This window comes from Malus sylvestris, chromosome 3 (assembly GCF_916048215.2).
Source record: "Malus sylvestris chromosome 3, drMalSylv7.2, whole genome shotgun sequence".
NCBI classification, from domain to species: domain Eukaryota; kingdom Viridiplantae; phylum Streptophyta; class Magnoliopsida; order Rosales; family Rosaceae; genus Malus; species Malus sylvestris.
In genome coordinates, this window is record NC_062262.1 from 3,045,029 (window position 1) to 3,069,228 (window position 24,200).

Sequence of the window (24,200 nt, forward strand, 5' to 3'; positions counted from 1 at the left end):
ATGATTGGATTATTATTTAAGTATTGATTAACGTACTTATTTCCTATTGGTGACACATCATTTAGTTTGTAAATTTTGGTCTTCCTAACACTATCATTTGTTGCCACTTAGTACTACGGTCTAGTCGTATTCCTCTTCACTTGTAAGTGAGAGGTCTTAGGTTTGATTTTCGTCAAAGGGGAATTTGAACCCTATTATTGCTAACTCATTGTTAGGCTAATCTTACCTCATTATTTTACTGTAGATAATATCGTTTGTTAACAAAAAAAATAAAAAATAAAAAAAATAAAAACCTACCCTTTGTTGAAAAACCCGAAGTGTCTCTTCAAATTAATGATGGATCAACACCACACCAGATTTCGTGGGTCGAATCGATTAGTACACCCACTAACGTACAACTCTAATCGCAATAATCTAGGAAATTATTTAGGAACATATTAAGAAAAGGAATTCTTAATACCATCAAGGGTAGTGTTATTCACATATTATTTTTTACTATTTTCACTCTTGTTAATTTTTTTTTATTGATCTTCCTCAATTCATTCAATTTGACAGTTGAAAATTAAGATGGGTACATGAGAAGTAAAAATGTGGGTGTATAAATATCATTACCCTACAATCAAATTACAATATTTACCTTACTCTTCTAGCAACAGAACATACATAGACAACTGTAAAGAAAATTTCCTTATCATACTCTTTTGGGGATTCTCTCCTCTCTAAATTCTTCTCTCTATTCCTTTTCTCTTACTTAAACGATCACGATTATATCACATTAACATTTTGTATTAACTTATGAAGAGAGAGAAAGATAAAAAATTTAAAAAATAAAAAAATAATAAAAAAAAAATGAGAAAAATGAGATTTGGAGGGGAGAAAATCTTGCTCCTCTCCTCTCGAGATATAGGATCTAATAATTGGTACTATGACTCGTTTGTGCATGCTACCGCACGTCATCCAAGTAGCAAAAGGTGAGTCCAAGCAGTAGATCAGGTCTGCCTCAACGACTTGGTGCATGCCCGAGGGCGCACACAGTATACAGCAACTCAACAACTGGTTGGGGTCATTATCCAACATTTCAACTAGAATTTGGCCGTACACATGTGAGAGATATTTTATATTGTGGAGGTTGCTTGGCTGTCAAGAAAAATAATCAATCATTCTTGACATGTCATATTGCCTTACGTAATGTGAATCATATATATGTTTATTTTCACAATTTGCAAATATTTAAGGAATATTCCATTTGACATAGTCACATAAGTAAAAAATATGTTCGAAAATTTGTCCCTGGAGACTGGGAATATGGACTTCCTTCACCCTTAAAATAAAAAATTTTAACCATCATGGGATGGTCTAGTGGTTGGGGATGGATTCCAGACCTGTATTCTATATGGCATGTCCTGAGTTCAATTCATGATGCTTGTGAATCGCACGATGGTGGCCAGAGAGAGGCTGAAATGCCTCTGTGAGTCTTCCTGGCGACCACCAACTGGTCCCTATTTTAAGAAGAGAAAATAAATTTTTTTCACTCAAATTTATGATAGTGCCATACTACTTTTATATGGAAACGAAAGACTTCGACTAATATTTGCTATGCTATATATCTATATATATTACTGCTTGTATGTAGAAGGTGGATTGCAGGGTGGGAATGATAAACTTGTAGTCATGCATGTACCAGGTGTGCCTTTTTTTTTTTTTATCCAAAAAAAGGAAACAATGGGATTTCACATTGTAAAAATTTTCTTTTACGAGTATTTTTGAATTATTAAAAGACTATAATGTAAATCGATGATCTCATCATTGAGTATTGTTAGACCCCGATCCAACCTTAACTCATACACACAAGAAAGTATTCATACAAGAATTAAAATCACGTACAATCAATTCCTTCCACAACTTGATGTGATAGGGTGATGCTATTTATGCATTCATTTTTACTTCTCATACATCACTTGTTAATTTATGTCATTTGATCTTCTTCAATTTATTCGATCCGACAACCGGAAATTGAGAGAAATATATAAAAGGTAAAAAGAAATATGTGGATAGCACCACTCTAAGTTTGCAAGCTGAACCGCCTACCAATCTCTCATCTAAAACATACCAGTAGCACCCGAGCTCTACAATTAATTTATTAACCTAAGCCAATGAATCAAAATAAAGTCTGAAAATTCTAGATTATTTTAATCCTCTAAGTTCTAACTAAGTAGTTTTTCTGTGTGGTCGATCGTTGCCTATAAGCTACAAAAAAAACCCTAGTAATTCAAACTGATTTACTCAGTCCTTGGGTGTACTACTCAATCACTGTTAAAAAAGACCCCAGTAAAACTGATTTAAATGCCAGAAAATGGAAAGAAAGAAAAAAAACTTAATTAAGACGATACAGAAACATTTTCTGGGTTGCCTATAATATTACGTAGAGAAAATTAACAAAAGAAGAGTATATATAGAGAGAATTAAGAAGTAAGAATGATAATCTATAATCTTTTATTTGCAAGTAGCTGAGAGACGCCAGCTGATCAGGACTATGCCTGCGAAACCGCGGTAATTGATCTGACTTTGCATTGTATATTTCTGAAAGAAAAAAAAAAACTAGTCTCTTAGATACTTCCATGTAATTGCTAGGACTGAATAGAGGATCCTCTTCGGATCCATTTGTGGGGATCCTAAGAATTCTCACATCATAGCCGTTCATCGTACATCGTACGGTCAATTTTTGTTAGATATACTATTTGTATTTAATTTTAAATAAAAGAAGTCAAATGATTTCTGACTGTATGATACACGATGAATGGCTAAAATGTGGAGATCCTTAGAATCCCCACAAAATGGATCCGGATGTGATCCAATTCCGTGGGGGATTAGTTGTGTGGTCCACACGACATCGAACTTTAACGACCCGAACCTTCTATTTTTCAAGTTGCACCTCATAGATCATCCTTACAAAATATTAGCCAAATCGGAAATGTTTAAGACATCTAATTGGGTTCAAAGAAATTAACGAATACTTTGTTATGTAAGAAACAATGAAATTTTATCTTGATAATTAAATAGGCAAATGGTTTCGGATTGAATTGAATTTTTGCAAAGATAATCTATGAATCGAGACTTACAAAATAGACTATTCGAATCGTTGAAATTCGAGTGGAGTGAGCCCCACACCTAATCCCTATTTTTTGAAAAAAAATTAGGATCCTTTCGCATAGAGGGCCTATATATATATATATATATATATGTTGCCCTATATAATACAAGTCCACAGGAAGGAAGTAATACTGTAGGACTTTTTTTTCTTTTTTTTTTCTTTGTCGAATACTGTAGGACTAATTCGGTCGTTATAAATATGCAGTTCTACTTTCACAGATAAATTCGTTCATAGATTCATAGAGTTTTCCATCCCAACAAGCTTAAAAGTTATTTCGTACTTGCCTTCAAGTCACCAACATGGAGGTAAGCGTTTTAATTTGTTCTAAAACATTCCATTAGTACTACTCTAGCATTTTATCGAAAGGAAATTTTGGAAAAAGTTATAGGGTCAGTTAAGTCCTTTCACACGCAAAATTATAGGGCCAATTGTTTCTGACTAGGTCTCAAGCAGTAATAACTAGACGAAGCGTTTGAATGCAAATAAAACTATGGGGTCAGTTAAATTTTATACACGTAGAACTGTAGAAGAGGCAAAAAGACTTTTTTCTAACTTTCCCAATTAAAACGTTCTCTATAAAAGATCTAAGATTTTAACAATATATGTTTGGCATTAATTTATACAATATGATGCAGCAAAAGATAATAGTGAAGGTGGAAATGCACTGTGACAAATGCAGAACCAAGGCCTTGAAGATTGCAGCAGCTGCATACGGTAATGCATCAATCATTTGAGTTTATTTTGTATCAATTCTTCATTCATATTTATTTAGGGTTGGAAAATTAAGATAATTAACTGATGATCGTTAAAATGAAAGCAGGTGTGAGCAAAGTGTCAATAGAAGGAACAGACAAAGATCATCTGGAGGTGAGAGGTGATGGAGTTGACTCCGTTCGCTTGACTGGGTTGTTAAGGAAGAAGGTTGGCTTCGCCACCATAGTCCAAATTGAACAAGTGAAAGGAGGTAATGCAGATGATGGTGAAAAACCAACTCATACTATTGAATGGACGCCATTAGCAAGCTATTATTGTACTCCGCAATGCCCTCCAATGTACTGTGAAGTGGTTCGTGAATATTCAGAACCAACTTGCTCTATTATGTAATTGTCCTTGATACACACACACACACACACACATATATATATATGTATATGTTAATGTTAAATATATATGTGTGACTGAGATTCAGATTAAGGAGAAAATTTAACTTCAAACATTTGCCGGTTCTATATACAAGTAAGGTTTGCTTTCTTTGAATTATGGCCCTAACTTCATCTCAATGACTCAAGGATTCGGATTAGGTTTATCGTTGGATGAACTGCATTGCTGATATTGACCCTAACTAAAAAATTTCACCAAATATTCTACAAATTATAGAACATTTAGTGATGACATAATTTCCATTATCCAAAGTTTTAGTTTTGAGTAAAAAAATTTCACTTCCTTATATAATGACAACATTCTTCGCCACGGATTGTTGTTGTATTAAAAAAAAAAAACAAATCCCGTGGCTTCTTGTTGTATGGAAAAAAAAAAAACTCAGGAAAACCTATATACGATGGCATGGATTTAGTTTTCCATTAGCTTTGGGACAAATATTTCATTGCAAACACACTATGCATGATATTTTAAGTCAGCCATTTTCACCCCATTTAGGGACCTTCCGGGTCCAGGGGCAGGGAAGGCTCCAAAAGTATTTCAGCCTCCATCTGGCCACCGTTGTTTGATTCAACCACGTCAGGAATTGAACTTAAGACGTGCCGTGTAGCATACGAGTCTGAATTAGTTCCTAACCACTGGGCTACCCATGATGGTTGTTAATTGAAAATGGTTAATAAAATACAGATCACATGCCAATTATATAATTGTGATTTAGAGTCCCTCTCTTTCTTTCTGTTATAGGTTAGACTGGGAGGTAACCCTACCAATTATATAAGGAACTGTCCCTACTTTCACAATGCTAAACCCTATAGTGCCATGTTAGTTCATTATGGTGGTTTGTTTGGCCATCAAGAAAGAATTCATTCAAAATTTGTGATAGTGCAACATTAGTTTATGTTAAAAAAAAAAAATAAGACTTAGACTTTGCTATGCAATCTATCACATTTTCTTTCACAATATATATAACAAAGACAGCTGTAGGTTGAAAATAACAAACTATTGCAGTCGTGCATAGGTGTATATATATATATATATATATATATATATATATATATACATACATACATACTTTTGACGATTAATTTGTTATGAATACTCAAAGACTTTGACTTCGCTTTGCCAATAGAAATGTACAAGACATTAATCATCAATTAAAAAGTATATACACGAGTTAAAACGTACACGTTAACACATGGATCTTTGAACGTTTGTGACAAAGTTTAGATTTGAATTTATCCGTTGCATTGTGATATTGTATTATTAATTTGCTTAATATATTATGAGTCAATTATAAATTTACGTAATGGCCACAACGGAAAATTACTCTACATACCTAAGGCAATGAACAAAGATGAATTGTGAGAATTAAATGTTGCTTTCATAAACATCCGTGAATTACTGTGTATAATTTTGACGATGTACGAATCCTATATCATATTAATGAATATCGTACTCTTTTTAAAAAAAAAAATTGACGATGTATTAATCTAAATAAATTTCTCAGTGTGTTTTCAGTTTAAAATTTACATATGTCTGCATGAATCTAATTAATCCTCTAACAATGTGCTTGTTGGCCAATAGAAATTATTATAAATTAGCTAATGCAGATTGGATGAAACGCTGTAAGTTGACTATATATTAGTATGCGTTCAAATTCTGGATATCAAAATATAATTGTCTCCAGTAATACTAAATTTCGTTATCGTTATGGTGTATAGATCAAATGGATTAATTATAGCTACGTGGGGTGCTTCAGAGTGTAAGGCATGTGGATAACTTTTCAGTGGTCGAATCGTGTTCTTCACAATGTTTTGATTAATTTTCTTGAAGTTCAGTTGCTAGCTAGTACTTTTTTTAAGGGAATTTTAACGAAAATATTCTGGTACTGTTCACTTTAATAAAAAATCACATTTTTACACTAAAAAGTCAAGCATGGTACTATTCATTTTACCATTTATTTTGTCATTATCGTTAAAACTCAAAGTTTTTAAGCATTTTTCATTAGTTTTCTTTTTTTTGAAGGGGTGATAGTGTTCTCATTCCCTTAATCTTATTAAAGTAAAAACAGAAATACAAACAAGGGCAATACAAAGCCAAACCTTCTTGAAGAAAAAACGTAAAACCAAAAATCAACCCCACGTAAATAGAAAACATATAATGAAAATAATCTGAAACAATAATTGGTAGAAGAAGAAAGATCATGAATATAAGCAGAAGTTTCACATGAAAGAACGCTGAACCATCACTACTAGAAAAATAACCATAGACCACCGATCTTATTGGTGCCTATTGGAAACAGTGGACACTGAAATTGGTGGCAAACATCAATTGCTACCATGCAATGACTGAATTAGGGTCCGTGTCCTATATAGAGGAATCTATTGTAACAAACACCACCATCGAAACATCGGTGGCCAAATGAACAGTAGAGATATGATATTTTCATCTCTTTGTTTATTTCTTTATTAAAAATATTATATATTTTGTCAGAGAGAAGGTGCCTTTTAGCATATTACAATCCCAGGAAGTTCCACAATCTTTGCATCCATCTAACAACTTGAACATAGTCATTTCAATTACATAATCAACAGATTTTTCCAGATTCACCTGCATAACGATAACACTAGGAGAGTTAAGAACTGGAAAACTTTTAATTCAACCAAAAATAGAAAACACAAACAATATTTCAACACTTGTGTTTGTTACTCACAAATTTTGACAAAATTTACAGATCCCGTTTCACAATTGACAGAGGGAAGCAATTTTATACCTTCTTAGCCTTGATCCGTGGCTGGCTGTTTAAAATCTCAACCGCCATCTCTGGTTGTCGATCGAGGTTCCCCTGCAAACACAGACATGTAGAGTTGATTGAATAAAAACCCCTAATTTGTCGATCAAGTGAATTTCACTCCTCTGCTTCACTAAATAAAAACCCCTAATATGTCTTTTCAAAGCTGCAAACCCCTAATGATATGTTACACACCTGACCCAGAAAGCGTTTGCAAACTTCCACAACAAAACCCCAAAATTGGAAGATAAACGTTTCCTGCAACCAAAAATGAAATCAAACAAAAGATCCACACGCAAATCAGCAAAAAGTATAGAAAGCATTTAGCAAGAATCGAATTTTACAACAATCAATTAAAATTTTTTATCACCAACCAAACACAAAACAACGTCTCACACTAACCAAAGCACCAAAACCGTTGCGATTCCTCCACAGAAAACAGCGGGAAAAAACAGGCTAACCACCCTTCTAAACGATCGGATCGTGATGAAAACACCAAGACACACACAGAGATACATAGAAATAGAAAGAGAGAAAAAACAGAGAGAAGAAAAAAAGAGGAGAGAGCGAAAACCCCGACAGCCACTCACGTGCGACACACATGACCAAGGGCAAAATTAGCACCAATGCACAAACTTCAACATTGAAAATTGCAAGTTGCCACCGAAAAGAAAAGTAAAAAAAAAATTCAGTTGAAAATCATAATGAATGAAGGGCTAATGAGATGGGAGGTGAGTGGATTGTGGTGTGGTCATGTCAATGAATAATTTTTTTTTCCTTTTATTATTTTTTTTCCTTTTATTATTAAAATAAAGGCTAGCCGACATTCACCTCTCCCAGACCCTGCGTAAAGCGGGAGCCTTGTGCACTGGGTACGATCTTTTTTTTATTATTAAAATAAAATAAATCATTATAAGAAAGTATTTTTATAGTAAAAATTAGCACCAATGCACAGACTTCAACACTGAAAATTGCAAGTTGCCACCGAAAAGAGAGGTAAGAAAAAAAATTCAGTTGAAAATCATAATTTGGTTAACCACACTGTTTTTTGGTGTCTGAGTTTCAATAGCCACGGATAATATATTTTGGTGTATATAAAGTTAGAAAGCCACTGACTTTCTTTAGTGTGTAAAAAAGAGTGTCCTATAGCTAGAATTCTTGTAGTGCATTAGTAATATGCATCATGATTTGCATGAAAGTTAGCTAAGGTATCAGCCAAAAGAGTGTCCTAAGCTATATTACCCATCTTTTATTTTATGTTTTTATTAACTTTTAGGTGTACCAACAGGTATATAAATTTGGAACATTTTTCAATGTTAAGACAGAGTATTTGGAGTTAATGAAGGATCTGATGTAAAACCAAATGCAGTGGTGTTCTAAGATTTATACAGCTAATAAGACTCTGTTGTTGTTGTTGTTTGTTATAAGAAAGAGTATTATTAAATCAAGTGCTTGTTTAATAGCAAAAATATTTGAGATTACTGAAAAAAACAAAAAGAGTATTTACACTTGTCACAGTCATATTCTTGTCGAGTTAATGTGCGATATTAATTTATAAGTACAACATTGGTTGTAACTAATTTCATCATAATGGAAAACCTGTTCAGTTCACTCTCTCTTCAGATCTTGACTTTTCTTATAAACAATAAATAAAATCTTGTCTGTAAGATATATACGATCTCATATTTTTCACTAAAAAAGAAAGAAGAAAGGTACGATCTCAATTAGTAATTGGTACAGGGTAGGCATATATGGACTTGTAATACAAGTCGAGAAAAATATTAAAGGGGATCCTATCTTCTATAAGTAGCATGGCACCTTCGCTGTTTCATAGGGTTTCCATCCCAAAAACTTAAACTTCTATATTTCACACAATATTCTCTCCAAAATGCCGCCGGTAAGCCTTTTCCTATATATATTCTACTAATCTTGCATCTTGTTGCAGTTATATACCTTTTTTCTTTTAATCCAACTGAAACTAATTAATAAGGCGAGAAGGTTTTCTTAAATTAGCTGACATTAATTAAATGTATAAATTGATCATATTGTTTATACATCTTTTGTACAAATTGACGGTGCAGCAAATGAAGATCGTTGTGAAGGTGCCAATGCACTGTGACAAATGCAGAACCAAGGCCTTGAAGATTGCAGCTGCTGCACACGGTATGTGCCTTTTGATATTATCATGATTCAAATTTTCTTTCAGCGATTTCATTGTTAATTATAGTTGGCATGGTTATTAAAGAGTATCATAATTAATGAAAGCAGGTGTTAGTAAAGTGTCGATAGAAGGAGCAAACAAAGATCATGTGGAGGTTATCGGGGATGATGTAGACTCGGTTTGCTTGACGAGGTCATTGAGGAAAAAGCTCGGCTGTTCCTGCACCATAGTCAAAGTTGAAGAAGTGAAGCCGGCAGTTAAAACTGAGGAAAAGCCAACTCCAGCTTGCACTCCCCAGTTTCGTCCAATGTACTGTGAACTGGTTCGTGAATATCCAGAACCAACCACTTGCTCCATAATGTAATTGCGTAAGACATGAATTAGTTGAACTTGAGTACGATCATTTTCATTTTCTCTTTTCCCTTGTAGATGCATGGATCTAAAGTTCATAAGAAATATTTTTATATCAATTGCTTCTCTCTTTGAAATTTTGTTTGTGTTTCTGCTTGTGCCTTTTCATGTGTTTCCTAACCCATATGGAATTGCTCAGGTACTAGGAAACACTTCTGATCATAAGTGCTTTTATCAGAAACACTTTTATCACAAACATAACAAGTTTGTAATCCAAAGAGACCATCATTTATATGAGTTGCCTTTAATTATGTACTTGTAATAATCCATACTAATTTTCGACCAATAAATGGGTGAAAGTACGATTATATAGCAGCATGTGTGGATGCATTGTTAATCAGGGTGTCAACACACTTAAACTATATCTATTTCTTGATTTCTCTACAAAATGGGTCCTGTCCACCTAAGCTTTCTCCGCGTGTGGCTGGCTGTTAACCACAAGGTCGAAGGTTCAACCAATCTTCTAGGGGTGCGTTTCTTTTATTTTTCCATAAAAAATGAGTTATTTCATTGATGAAACAGCAAAAATACAATCTAGCCAAGATCTGTTTTGGGTGTTGTCTAGCTTTACGAGTGATGTGGAGTCGCTCCTTGCGGTGACTTTTGTGGGCTTGAGTATAGATCAGTGGTGGCTGATCAGGCCATCTACTTTATTTAATGTATACGCAAGATTCTTTCCAAATTAACAAATATTGAACATTGGAGATGATGCACCCATATTATTGTTTTGTTTCATCATCAAACTAGGTCTAGGAAAAGAAAAAGGATAGGGAAGATCACAGAATTGACCTGACTAGGTACAATACTAAAGAAGAAGGCTCGAAAGTTTTGATCCCAACTCAATAACAAAATACGGTGTAATTTCACCACAAGAGTAGAAATGTGGTGATGACACAACTTTATTATATCCAGGGGATGATTTCGTTTTGCTTTTGATTTTGGGACTGAAGGTTTCATTGCGAAAAAACCATTGGAGGCAACTTAATTTTATGTACATTACACATACAAAAACTTATTACTTGCCACATCAGATAGTGAATCATTGTAGTCTAAAATTGTATAGGTGGTCCAGTGGTTGGAGACGAATTCTAGACACGTATTCTATACGACATATGTCCTAGGTTCGATTCCTGGAGCTGGGTGAATCATAAGATGGTGACCAGGAGAGACTAAAATGCTTATATAAGTCTTCTCAGCCCTCGAAAGAGTAGAATGTTGTGGCAAAACCACCGGCTGGTCATCTTTTAAAAAAATAAAATAAAACTATCGTTTCTCTAACATTTTTCTATTATAAAATAAAAAACTTTTTTTTTTTGAACCAGATAAAAGCTTAAACTTAATTTCAAATTCGACCTTCAATTTGAGTAACATTGTTCTCCCTCTACGTACTTTGAAGGGAATTCATTGAAAGATGGCCAAATTAATCTACACCACGTACTACTCTTGTCCCCCCCCCCCCCCCCCAAAGGTAAGAGTAGCAATAGTTCAATCATGGCCATGTACGGCTCTTATTATGCTATCTCCAATTAAACAACCAAATGTTAAACTAAATTATATGTAGGGATTTTATCACGGTTTGGTCTTTGAAACTGGACCCTTCTTATCTAGTGTTCTAAAAATCGGCCAGGCAGTGATCAGCCGCTGCGATTAACCTATAGTCGGGAGGAAAATCGATGATGGGATAAGGCGGGCGCCGAGGCGGTCTTTGCATTTCAATGCCTTTTTTTGTTTTCAAAAAGCGAAAGGAGGAATGCAAAGCACAACTACACAGTCAGTGGGTTTAGAATTCCAACGAGGAAGACGAGAGGAAAAAGAAGAAGAGAGAAAATTAAGGGTACATGCGTACAGCTAGCACAATGGTGCCCCACCTCCCTCCCTTCTATGCATCTTGGTTTCCCACCCTCCATTTTTTTATGTAATTATTTTAAATTGTTGATTAAATATTTTCTTTTTTTTGTCAAATACTTTGTTTTCAAAGATTAAATGATTTCTAAACATATATTTGGCACCTTTATTCTTCTTTAAATGCACTACAAATTCATATCATCTTTGAAATTTTTTCCTAAAGTACTACAAATTTGTATCATTTGAACTTGTATCTTATTCCATCAAATTCATCAAAGTACTAATGATATAATTTGTGTATTCTTCTACTTCTATTTTTGCATTTTATCATTCTTTTATTATTCATACAAGTATATTTTTTAGATGTAAATAGACACTTTTTACAAGATATATAATAAATTTACATAAATCCGCCTAGACACTCGCCTATGCCCTGCCTAGCCGCCTAGGCACTAGGCCTTTGCCCGCTACCCAACTAGCACCTAGCAATTTTTAGAAACTTGTTCCTATCAAAATGATTTTTGAAATTAAAAATCCATCAATTTGATCCCTAAAAATGGACCGCAAATCAATTCATTCATTTTGTAACATTTTCATTAAATTCTGTATTAATATGCTTATGTGGCAAACGAGTGAGTCACATGGATACAATCATATAATGCCACGTGAATTAATCATAAAACCAATTTTTGTACCTTCTAAGGTGAGGATCCTACTTTTAACTCTAAAGTTAATATGCGCAAGTCTTGAGCACCCTGCTTTTTAATGTTAGATAGAATTGTTTGTAACTATTGAGCCCAAAGCTAAACATGACTTTGCATTTGACTCCAAAGTACTGAACAACTCATATAAGCACTACCCTATAAAATAAAGAAACTTTTACTGATTCAATATTAATTTACCTCTATTTCATATAATAATATATGTAAATTATTTTCACATACATATAAATGGAAAACAATTCACCTACAAAATAAAGAAATGTAATTTGATTAAAAAATTATATATCTACTACTCATTGTCTATGAATTTTAATTTACCTATTGTTTAATTTTTTATAAAAAAAATAATGCATCTCCTGTACAAAAATAATGTACCTATAATATAATTTGTGCAAATATAACTTACCTATTGCTTAATTTTTATAAAAAAAATAATGTATCTACTGTACAAAAATAATGTACCTACTGTAACGACCCGTTCCCAATTTTATGGTTTTTTTATAATTTTAATAAGTGAATTTACGAAAATGCTCTTTAAGGCAAATGCGTTGACTTTTGTTGATTGCCATGTCGTGCCACGTAAGACTCGTTTTGTTGGTGTATTCTCATAATACTCATCGCTACGAACGCGTAGGCGCAAACGGAACGTAATTTGAAGTTATAACAAAGACTCTACGAACCTTTAAATAGCGAGGGTATTTTGGTAAATTGACAATTGAACATGTGAAATTGGTTGTGTGCCACATGGGACCCACAGATTGATCCCCATTTTTCTGGTTCTTGTTTTCCTCTTCTCTTTCTTTCTCCCGTTAGTCTCTTCTCAGCTCACATATCTCTCTCGCCCTCAACTTCCTCCCCGTGACACTTAAGCACCAATCCACCTTCTCGACGAATTAACGACGCACCATATTCTTACTCTCCTCGGACCTAGAAACCTGAATCAAATTTTGGTTTCTCGGAATACTGTGAACGGATGCCATTTCAAGAACCTTCATTGAAGCCGTGGGTTTCCCTTTAGTTTCAGACAATTTCCAACCATCTTTTGAACTCAAAACAGGTATAAATTGATTCCTCCCGTCGATTAGATGAATTTTCATGTTTGGATTGTTTAATTTAGTGAAGAAATGAGAAAGTTACAACGATTTAAAGTTTGCCCAGTTTTCGGCTATCTTCACCACTTTCGAGGCATTTTACGGTCAAACATGGCTAGTTATCGTCGTGAAAGGTACCAATCTCTTCATCTCGTTGAGAACTATGATTTCCATTTTTGAATTACTTGATTTTTTTTAGTATTTACAAAGTTATGGACGTTGAAATGTTGCCCATAAATTCTGGCGAATATCCCTGTTTCCCGCTGGCAGCCGTCTTTCAGGCCATTTTATGGCCATCTCCGGCGACCATATGGAATCCAAGAAGGTATAATTTTTTTCTACACTTCTCTAGCTTCGATTTGGTATATTATGAGTCGATTTTGGTTAAAAAACAAGTGAGATATGGAGTTCTAAAGATTGCCCTGGAAGGCTGCAAAATCTGCAGAATCCGGCGAAAATTCATTAAGGTCCGCCACTTAAATAGTATAGCAATCGATGATCCAACCGTTGGATCGTCACTAAACTTTAATACATTATAATATGTAATATTTGAGGACCATAGGAACTTACGGATCGGGAATCGACATACAAATCTTTCCGAATTAGATTTGTAAGTTCGTAAAATAAAACATTAACCGCCACATGAATTTGCAATTGGCGGAGATCCAACCATTGGATCGTAATGAAATTTTAGTATGTTATTCTAGACGCATAATGTGGATCTTTGGAAGTTACGGATCAAAAATTTGAGATTCGGATCTTCCGGATTGAGTTACGTAGGATTATGGACCCTATCGTCGACTTTTGACCGACAGTTGACTTTTGGTCAATGAGTCTCAAATCATTCTAGAATGTCCTTGAGGATGTATTTTATGTAACTTACATGTTCTATTGATAAGGATTCTAAGATGTGGGTTGATAATTGTTCTAGGTGCCGATCACTCGTGACACCTCGATGTTTGTGCAAGGGAGTTGTAGCGTGGACTCCGGGTGAGTGGGCTTTTGGTTTTCTATATATACGTATATATGTTTTACATTTTCCCAGAAACTGTTTTAATTTGCGTATATTTTAAGTGCCATATCATACTTGCATGTTATTTTAGTATATGCATTAGTATAGATATGCATATTATTGCATGACGCTGCGGACGCCCAGGTAAGCTTCAGGTGAGTACATATTGATGATAGTGATTGCAGTGTGTATGGTTATGTTTAGATGCATTTAGTGCTCATTATCCTGCACCCCGGTGTTAATGCTCTGCCCGAGGCCAGAGCCTAGCCTTCACGTGATCGTTCACCTCCCACACCACACACTTACCTTGGATCCAAGGCAGGTGCCAGCTTGTCGTACATACCACATTAGGTGGTTCCGACTCGTAGGTGACTTACGATACTTCGCACAATCTTCACGTGATTGTAGCACTTAAGCGTATCTATTTACACTCAGCATGTCGTACAGACCACATTAGGTGGTTATGACTCGTGTGCATGAATTGGTTATGAGTTATAGGTTCAGCTGTATATGTCACATTAGGTGACTCCGACTGACATATCATATTATATTGATTCAAATCACCTGGCTTACATATTTATTATTGAAATACTTGACATGGCACTCACTTTGGTTTTCATTACTCTCAAGCCTGATTTCTATATACTTATGTATTATTATTTTATGGGAAATTATACGGGTTTTACAGTGAGGGGTTATTATTTTTGGAAAGAGAAATGGTTTGAAAAAGCTTTGTTTTTGCCCACTCATGTTTTTTGTTTTTCGCCCCTCTAGGTTTTAGCTGCTGAAGTTCGTATCGATGAGGATTCTTGGCAAATCTCAATATAGGTGGCTACCTCTGAGGGTATGATCATTACCCACACTACTGTACTTTACTTATGCTCTCACGTCACGTGTGAAATTGGTCCATTCATGCTCACAACGCACTCTTGTCCTTAGGCACTTTTAAGTTTAAATTTATTCACATTTTCCACATCACTACACTTTGGCTTCGTCACATTCCAGGTGTCGGCCAGTACATCTCGATTCGGAGTCCTAGTAGACATACCGGGTCGGGGTGTGTCACCTACACTATAAAATGTAATTTACCTATTGTTTAATTTTTATAAAAATAATGTATCTACTATACAAAATAATGTACCTACAATATAATTTGCCTAATGATTAATTTTTATTAATATGGGTAAATTAATATATATATATATATATATATTTGTGTTAATAGTATTTATGATACAAGAAAGGTATATTTTCATATGGGTTTAATTGGTGATCATAATTAGGGTGAGTAATTCTATTCATTGACAAAATTAGAGTTTTGTGGTATAAGTTGTAAATATGTTGGAATAATTGGTTACATATTTGTCTACATGGTAGTCTATTCGAAATTTGAATGTTATTTGAATATTTATTATTAAATAGGATTTTGTTTGAAAAATAAGAGTTTCAAAGGTCTATCTCTAAAAAAGCCTAGAAATTATTATATTACTTTAGTCTAAAGTAGGAGGGAAATTGGCACCATTCATGTGAATAGTATTTTGGACTACATTTCAGTTTATTTACAATATTGCCACTCGAATGCTTTTACCCATCTTTCTCTTTATTTACAAAAAAACCCCTCAGGCTTCAGACCCGATTTGTAGCCTTTGGGCTGCATCTCTCGTTTGACTCGGGAAGAGAGAGAGGATGGGGGTACCGATTGGTACGTAGACAGGACGGGACGGGACGGAACAGGAAGGAACGGATGATGTAAATATTGAAAAAGATAAGGAGAAATTTTGTTATAAAATATTATAAATTTGTGTTTCACGGATGTGGAACGAGTCGTTCCCAGGTGAAACGAAAAATCAGCCAAATTTCGTTTTATGGGACAATCCATTTCACAGTTTTTAGACGTACCAAACACGGGACGAAACGACTCGTCCCGTCCCACGTATCAAACGGTACCTAAGGGCTGACAAATTGGAGAGAAGAGACAGTTGGGTGTGGGTGTGGCTGTGGCGAGAGGAGATGAGGGGCATAAGAGGGATTGACAGGTTGGAGAGAGATGGGAGCTACGGGTGATCTTGATGCCGCGTGTTGATAATCGTGGCAAGGTAGGGGTGCGATGGTCGCTTTAGTCTATAGGGTTTCGAACGGATTGGGTGGGTTAGGGAGACTTTCATTTTCCTTTCTTTCTGTGAGCTGCAGAGGGACTCGGTGAGACCATGCCGTCAGGAGAGAGAGCAGGAGGGAGAGAGAGGGATTTGGTGAGGGGAAGGCATGCGGCTTGCAGAGATGAGGATGAGAAAGGGGGAGGGACAAAGGAAGAGAGAGAGATAGGGATTGGGCGAGGGGAAGGCATACGGCTTGCAGGTAGACAGAGTCACAGGGGGTGTACGATTCAAGGGAGAGAGAGAGAGAGAGAGAGGAGATTGAGTGGTGGCATCACTCTCACTACCTGCACTCCTGAGGCCGGCTACCAGAGAGAAGGACACATGAGAGGAGAGAGAGAAAGAAAGAGAGAGCGTGCAGAGGCAGGAAGGCCTGAGATTGAGGACAAAGGCCATGGTTGCACAGAATGACTGAGATTTGAAGCCCATGACAGCCTCAGCTGATTGAAAATGTGAGGAATCGTTTTCAAATCTTTTGTGCTTTAGGATTAGGATTACAAACTCTATTCATATCATGCAGCTTCAGATTCGAAATTGTGATTTTGGTCAGCAAACCCAGCTCAAGTCCTCTACAAATCAAACCTCACAAAGTAAAGCACTCCGATTCCGATTCATGTCATGCTTCTGATGGATCTGGTTGTGGTCCCTGTGTATTTGCGCATCCATATAACTCTGATTTGTCCAACATGCTCATGGATTTTTCTGTATTATTTTGCAGGGCAAATTACTATATTGCCTATTTTCCTTTCAAATCCAACGGGTCGATGCAGGCTAGAGCTGGTATAGATTACAAATATTAGTTTTGCATAGCACTGTAATTTTGATTGGTGAGATCGGCCTAATTTAAAAAAAAAAAAGAACAGCCATTGCGCCATTGAATCCTAGAACAAAGCCTTTTCCCACTAAGTGGGGTCGGCTATATGAATCCTAGAACGCCATTGCGCTCGGTTTTATGTCATGTCCTCCGTTAGATCCAAGTACTCTAAGTCTTTTCTTAGAGTCTCTTCCAAAGTTTTCCTAGGTCTTCCTCTACCCCTTGAGCCCTGAACCTCTGTTCCGTAGTCTACTCCTACTTTACCTCGGATATCCTCATTCCCAATCTTATCCTTTCTCGTGTGCCCACACATCCCACGAAGCATCCTCATCTCCGCCACACTCATTTTGTGTACGTGTTGATGCTTCACCGCCCAACATTATGTGCCATACAACATCGCTGGCCTTATTGCCGTCCTATAAAATTTTCCCTTGAGCTTCAGTGGCCTACGACGGTCACACAACACGCCGGATGCACTCTTACACTTCATCCATCCATCTTGTATTCTATGGTTGAGATCTCCATCTAATTCTCCGTTCTCTTGCACGATAGATCCTAGGTAGCGAAAATGGTCGCTTTTTGTGATCTTCGCTAGATTGCTCCGGTCATTAGTGTGGATAAGTATATAAATGGATAGAGACAGGAAAGCAAACACAAGATGTACGTGGTTCACCCAGATTGGCTACGTCCACGAAATAGAGGAGTTCTCATTAATTGTGAAGGGTTTACACAAGTACATAGGTTCAAGCTCTCTTTTAGTGAGTACAAGTGAATGATTTAGTAAAAATGACATTAGGAAATATTGTGGGAGAATGATCTCGTAATCACGAAACTTCTAAGTATCGGAGTGCGGTATCGTCTTGACTTGCCTTATCTGTCTCATAGGTAGATGTTGCATCTTCTCTGGAAGTACTCTTCCTCCATCCAGGGGTGGTATCTTTAACTGGTGGAGATGCACAAGGTAATGTATCAATTTCACTTGAAGCTTACTTGTAGTTTCAGACTTGGTCAAGCGCGATACAAACCATGTAGTAGGAGTCCCCCAAGTCGCCGAGCTAGAGGATCTGCTGAAAGAGGTGACAGATAAGGTAAGCAATCAGAGCTCCGGCTGATTGTTCACATTCTCCCTATCTTGCAGGCAGCATGAAGGATAAAGAGAAGAAAATGAGAAGAGATGATATGGGATACTTTTGCTTTTGAAGAAGTAACTTTCCACAGGCTTATTCTTGAACTGAGCTGGAGGGTTTTCTGGTTTCCTCCAAAGTATAAGGCCGACTGAAGAATTTGAGCGTCAAAACAAGTCCATTAAATCTAGAGTACGTTCGACCCTGCTGATATGGGATACTTTTGCTTTGACAGAGTAATGGATGTATCGGCACGTGTGCTGTTTCGCTTGTCTCCACATGCTTCCTTGCATCGTTCTCCCTTACCCTATCTGTTCCTCAGGCAGATGCGGTATCTTCCCTGGAAGCATAAGATGTTGAAGATGAGTACTCGAGAGCAATGGTAGGTAAGTAATCAGGTAAGGGGTTCCAGGCAGTCAGTTCCTGGCTGGAAGCTTGATTCCAAGTGCTGACTGATTGCTCTCTTTCTCCTTGTCTTGCAGATAAGAACAAGGCCAAAGGAAAAGACAGGGAAAAAGCATGATATGGGATACTCTTGCTTTTAACCCTGATGATATGAGATATTCTTGCTCTAGTATAACTTGTTTGCAGAGATATTATCGGGGGGAAAGAAAGCTGAATATTTCGAAAGGCTTCGTTGGGAGTGCCCTCTCAGATATGAGGAAGGGTTGAGCATTTTTGCAGGTCTGCCTGTCCGTTGGGGATGGAGGTCGACATATATAGGAGTCTCCTTAACAACAAGTAGTAATGCTATTCCTTTACCCTACTTAGACGCACAACAAATCTGTGTATTATACACATACCTGAGATATAATGCTAGATATCTTTTTATGGTTCTCATATTATATAAAAAAAATGTGAGCATGAATTTGAAACTTTTTATAATTTCTAGAAAGAGAGACAATGCAATTGTGTTTTATTGTTAGAGAAAAAGATGTGTCAACTTGGGTTTGACTGATTAATGGGATTTCACTCGATTAGACCAAATTGATTTGATGTTTTTCTATTTGAAGTTGAGGAGTTAGATTGGTGGGAAGCAATGCAGAGGCACGTCATCTTCTAACTGGGTCGTGGTCTTCTTTCTTCTCTTATGAGTTTTTCTAGTTGAAGGAGTCATCTGCTTCTTCTGGGATTTTTGGGTCCATATTTGCGCCTTCTTCCGGCGTCGTTTATTGGTAAGTTGTAAAACCTGTGTAGACCACCTCATGTTCATTTCAGATTTTTGTATCAATCTTGTTTTATAATGGAATTGCAAATCAAGTATATTTTAGATTCTTACTTACATACTCACTTTTCCACAACTATTATATTGTCTCTTGACTGGATGAATTTTCATAATTTCCTGGATTTACAGTTACAATGCTTTTTATAATTTCCTAAATCTATCCTTTTTGTCTGTGCATGATTATGTTGATTTTTTTTTTAAGGTTAAATGTGTCTTATTCATGTAGTTAAGGTTGGTGCATTCAAGTTCCGCAGCAACGCGCGGACATTTTTTCTAGTATTAGCTGTGCAGATTGGATGAAACTCTGTAAGTTGACTATATATTAGTATGCATTCAAATTCTGGATGTCAAAATATAATTGTCTCCAGTAATAGTAAATTTCGTTATCGTTATGGTGTATAGATCAAGTGGATTAATTATAGCTACGTGGGGTGCTTCAGGGTGTAAGGCATGTGGATAACTTTTCAGTGGTCGAATGGTGTTCTTCAAAATGTTTTGATTAATTTTCTTGAAGTTCAGTTGCTAGCTAGTTTTTTTTTTTTTTTTTTATTTTTTTTTTTTTTTAAAGGGATGATAGTGTTCTCATTCCCTTAATCTTATTAAAATAAAAACAAAAATACAAACAAGGGTGTGGATGTAAATTTCTGTCTTCTTCTTGGACGAAAATACACCTGCAAAACAATTAACACCTTAGGTTAAGGCCAAGAGCGTCACTTGACCATGATGAATGGGGGGGCATTTGGCCGAAGAATTTCCGATGCTAAAGTTAGAATTTGAGGGAGAAAGTATTTGGAGAAATTTAGAGAATTTCAGAAGAGGTGTGGTCGGCCCTATTAGGAAATTTGGGACCGGACACATGGTTGATTTGTGGGATTGATAACAAGATATTATGTGAAATAATATCTTGCAATTAATTTGGTAATTAATCAATTAATCTCAATTTGAAAAGAATAATTGGGAGTTACTTTGTGGGTGAGGATTTAATGAGAAGTGATGAGAGTGTATTAAAAGAATACCATTTTGATCACATTTGAGCTCGATTGAGTTGTTATTGTCTGTTACATATGTGGGAATCCTAGTGTGCCTTAAGGGTAAATTTGTTTTTTTAACTCGAAAGTCCATGAGTCACTTCCATATTTTTCTTGATTATTTTTGGTTCCACAAAGGGCAATACAAAGGCAAACCTTCTTGAGGAAAAAAAACGTAAAACAAAAAATCAACCCCACAAACAAAGAAAACATATAATGAAAATCATTTGAAACGATGGTTGGTAGAAGCAGAAAGATCATGAATATAAGCAGAAATTTCACAAGAAAGAACGTTCACCATCAGTAATATGCATCGTGATTTACATGGAAGTTAGCTAAGGCATCAGGCACACATGCAGTTGCTAGCTAGTACAGTAGTAGCTATATTACTCGACTTTTATTTTATGTTTTTATTAATTATTAGGTGTACCAACAGTTATATGAATTTGGAACATTTGTCAACATTAAGACAGAGTATTTGGAGCTAATGAAGAATTTGGTGCAAAACCGAGTGCAGTGGTGTTCTAGGATTTATACAGTTAATAAGACTTTGTTGTTGTTTGTTGTAAGAAAAAGAGTATTATTAAATCAAGTGCTTGTTTAATAGCAAAAATAATAGAGACTACTGAAAAAGCAAAAAGAGTATATGCACTTGCCACTGTCATATTCTTGTCGAGTTCATGTGCGATATTAATTTGTAAGTACAACGTTGGTTGTAAAGATCTGACTTTTCTTATAAATAATAAATAAAAAGAAAAACTAATGAAAAAAAGCTTGAAAATTATGAGTTTTAACGATAAGGACCAAATAAAGAGTAAAGTGAATAGTATCAGGATTGACTTTTTAATGTAAAAATGTGGTTTTTCGTTAAAGTAAACAGTACCGGGAGTTTTTCACTAAAAAGAAAAGAAGAAGAAAGGTACGATCTCATGTAATTGGTACAGGGTGGGCATGCATGGACTTGTAATACAAGTCAAGAAAAATATTAAAGGGGATCCTATCTCCTATAAGTAGCATGGTAACCGATATACAGTTCCACTTTCGCTGTTTCATAGGTTTTCCATCCCAAAAACTTAACTTCTATATTTCACACAATACTCTCTCCAAAATGCCGCCGGTAAGCCTTTTCATATATATATATATATATATATATATATATATATATATTCTAATACTCTTGCATCTTGTTGCAGTTGTATACCTTTTTTCTTTTAATCCAACTGAAACTAATTAATAAGGCGAGAAGGTTTTCTTAAATTAGCTGACATTAATTAAATGTATAAATTGATCATATTGTTTATACATCTTTTGTACAAATTGATGGTGCAGCAAATGAAGATCGTTGTGAAGGTGCCATTTCACTGTGACAAATGCAGAAGCAAGGCCTTGAAGATTGCAGTTAATGCACGCGGTATGTGCCTTTTGATATTATCATGATTCAAATTTTCTTTCAACGATTTCATTGTTAATTATAGTTGGCATGGTTATTAAAGAGTATCATAATTAATGAAAGCAGGTGTTAGTAAAGTGTCGATAGAAGGAGCAAACAAAGATCTTGTGGAGGTGATCGGGGATGATGTAGACCCGTTCTGCTTGATGAAGTCATTGAGGAAAAGGTTCGGCTGTTGCTGCGCCCTAGTCAAAGTTGAAGAAGTGAAGCCGCTGCCTGTGGTGAAGCCGCCTGAGCCGCCAGTGAAGCCGCCTGTGGTCAAGCCTCCAGCTCCTCCAGCAAGCTGTGTTCAAAACTGTTGCACTTGCACTCCCCATTGTCGTTCAATGTACTGTGTTCAATACTGTTGCACTCCTCAGTTTCGTCCAATGTACTGTGAACTGGTTCGTGAATATCCAGAACCAACCACTTGCTCCATAATGTAATTGCGTATGATGTGAATTAGTTGAACTTGATTATGATCATTTTCATTATCTCTTTTCCCTTGTAGATGCATGGATATAAAGTTCATAAGAAATATTTTTATATCAATTGCTTCCCTCTTTGAAATTTTGTTTGTGTTTCTGCTTGTGCCTTTTTCATGTGTTTCCTAACCCATATGGAATTGCTTAGGTACTAGGAAATACTTTTGATCATAACAAGTTTGTCAGGAACACTTTTTCATGTGCCCTTTTCATAAGTGCTTTTATCAGAAACACTTTTATCACAAACATAACAAGTTTGTAATCCGAAGAGACCATCATTTATATGAGTTGCCTTTATTTAATGTATACGCTGTTTGGATTAAACCTTGATTTTTGGCCCAAGGATGGAGATGATGCACCCATATTATTGTTTTGTTTCATCATCAAACTAGGAAAAGAAAAAGGATAGGGAAGATCACAGAATTGAACTGACTAGGTACAATACTAAAGAAGAAGGCTTGAAAGTTATGACCCCAACTCAATAACAAAATAGGTGTAATTTCACCACAAGAGTAGAAATGTGGTGATGACACAACTTTATTATATCCAAGGGATGATTTCGTTTTGCTTTTGATTTTGGGACTGAAGGTTTCATTGCGAAAAAACCATTGGAGGCAACTTAATTTTTATGTACATTACACATACAAAAACTTTTTACTTGCCACATCAAATAGTGAATCATTGTAGTCTAAAATTGTCTAGGTGGTCCAGTGGTTGGAGACGAATTCTAGACACGTATTCTACACGGCATGTCCTGAGTCTGATTCCTGGAGCTGGGTGAATCACAAGATGGTGGCCAGGGGAGACTAAAATGCCTATGTAAAGTCTTCTCGGCCCTCGAAAGAGTAGAATGTTGTGACAAAGACTTCGGCTGGTCATCTTTTTAAAAAATGAAATAAAATTGTCGTTTCTCTAACATTTTTCTATTATAAAATAATAAACTTTTTTTTTTGAACCGGGTAAAAGCTTAAATTTTTTTTCAAATTCGATTTTCAATTTGCGTAACATTATTCTCCCTCTACGTACTTTGAAGGGAATTCATCGAAAGATGGCCAAATTAATCTACACCATGTACTACTCTTGTGGCAATAGTTCAATCATGGCGGCCTCCCGGCCCCCCCCCCCCCCCCCACCCCACACGACCACGACGTACAACTCTTGTGGCCTCCTAGGTAGAATAGTTCAATCATAGCCATGTAGTGGCCTCAAATGAGGACACAATCTAGGTAGAATAGTTCAATCATAGGCACCCGATCCACGTGTCAAGTAAGCTACTGTTTAATTGATCTTATCTCTTTATATATTGGTTAATGACAAATCCAACATTGAGGTATATATTATAGGAAAATTCTTATTATGATTAGGGGTGGGCACGGTTTGGTTCGGTGCGGTTTTGAGTGAAACCAAAATCGAAACCAAATTTTTTTGCGGTTCGGTTCGGTGCGATTTTGAAGCCAAAACCGAAATGAAACCAAACCATTTGGTTCGGTTCGGTGCGGTTTCAAACGGTTTCGGTTTGGTTTTTAAGAAAAAATGTACAATTTGCAATTTAACATATTAATAAGCATTTTCCAGTAGCAATAGGAAAAATGCATTTGTT

General features: G+C 35.9%; 3 protein-coding genes and 1 long non-coding RNA gene across 7 annotated transcripts in view; 3 read left to right on the plus strand and 1 right to left on the minus strand.

The window, feature by feature from the left end:
- The first annotated feature begins 3,772 nt into the window (after positions 1-3,772).
- Positions 3,773-4,255, plus strand: LOC126615000 (heavy metal-associated isoprenylated plant protein 47-like). The gene is made up of 2 exons (XM_050282722.1): positions 3,773-3,865; positions 3,972-4,255. The coding sequence occupies exons 1-2, from the start codon at positions 3,778-3,780 to the stop codon at positions 4,253-4,255; spliced, it is 372 nt and encodes a 123-aa protein (XP_050138679.1). The 5' UTR covers positions 3,773-3,777.
- A 2,505-nt stretch (positions 4,256-6,760) lies between these two features.
- Positions 6,761-7,678, minus strand: LOC126615009 (uncharacterized). Its single transcript, XR_007620612.1, has 4 exons — positions 7,503-7,678; positions 7,296-7,358; positions 7,083-7,154; positions 6,761-6,919 (listed from the first exon to the last, which is right to left on the minus strand). It is a non-coding gene; the product is annotated as an uncharacterized LOC126615009 (long non-coding RNA).
- A 1,200-nt stretch (positions 7,679-8,878) lies between these two features.
- On the plus strand, positions 8,879-22,685 carry LOC126614994 (heavy metal-associated isoprenylated plant protein 47-like). Of its 4 annotated transcripts, XM_050282710.1 has the most exons (4): positions 8,974-8,997; positions 21,880-21,924; positions 22,016-22,097; positions 22,203-22,685. In XM_050282710.1, exons 1-4 carry the CDS (start codon positions 8,989-8,991, stop codon positions 22,559-22,561), a joined length of 495 nt encoding a protein of 164 aa, XP_050138667.1. In that variant the 5' UTR covers positions 8,974-8,988; the 3' UTR covers positions 22,562-22,685. The 4 variants fall into 4 exon arrangements, with proteins under 4 accessions (XP_050138670.1, XP_050138668.1, XP_050138667.1 ...); XM_050282713.1 differs by lacking the exons at positions 21,880-21,924; positions 22,016-22,097; positions 22,203-22,685 and adding exons at positions 9,182-9,263; positions 9,369-9,731 and having other exon boundaries at positions 8,879-8,997; XM_050282711.1 differs by lacking the exon at positions 21,880-21,924 and having other exon boundaries at positions 8,966-8,997.
- The window catches only part of LOC126614996 (heavy metal-associated isoprenylated plant protein 47-like), a 32,846-nt gene continuing 30,425 nt past the window's right edge, over positions 21,780-24,200 (plus strand). The window contains exon 1 of the mRNA XM_050282714.1: positions 21,780-21,803. Coding sequence (XP_050138671.1) covers positions 21,795-21,803 — 9 coding nt within the window. The 5' untranslated portion in view covers positions 21,780-21,794. The remainder of the gene's footprint in view (positions 21,804-24,200) is intronic.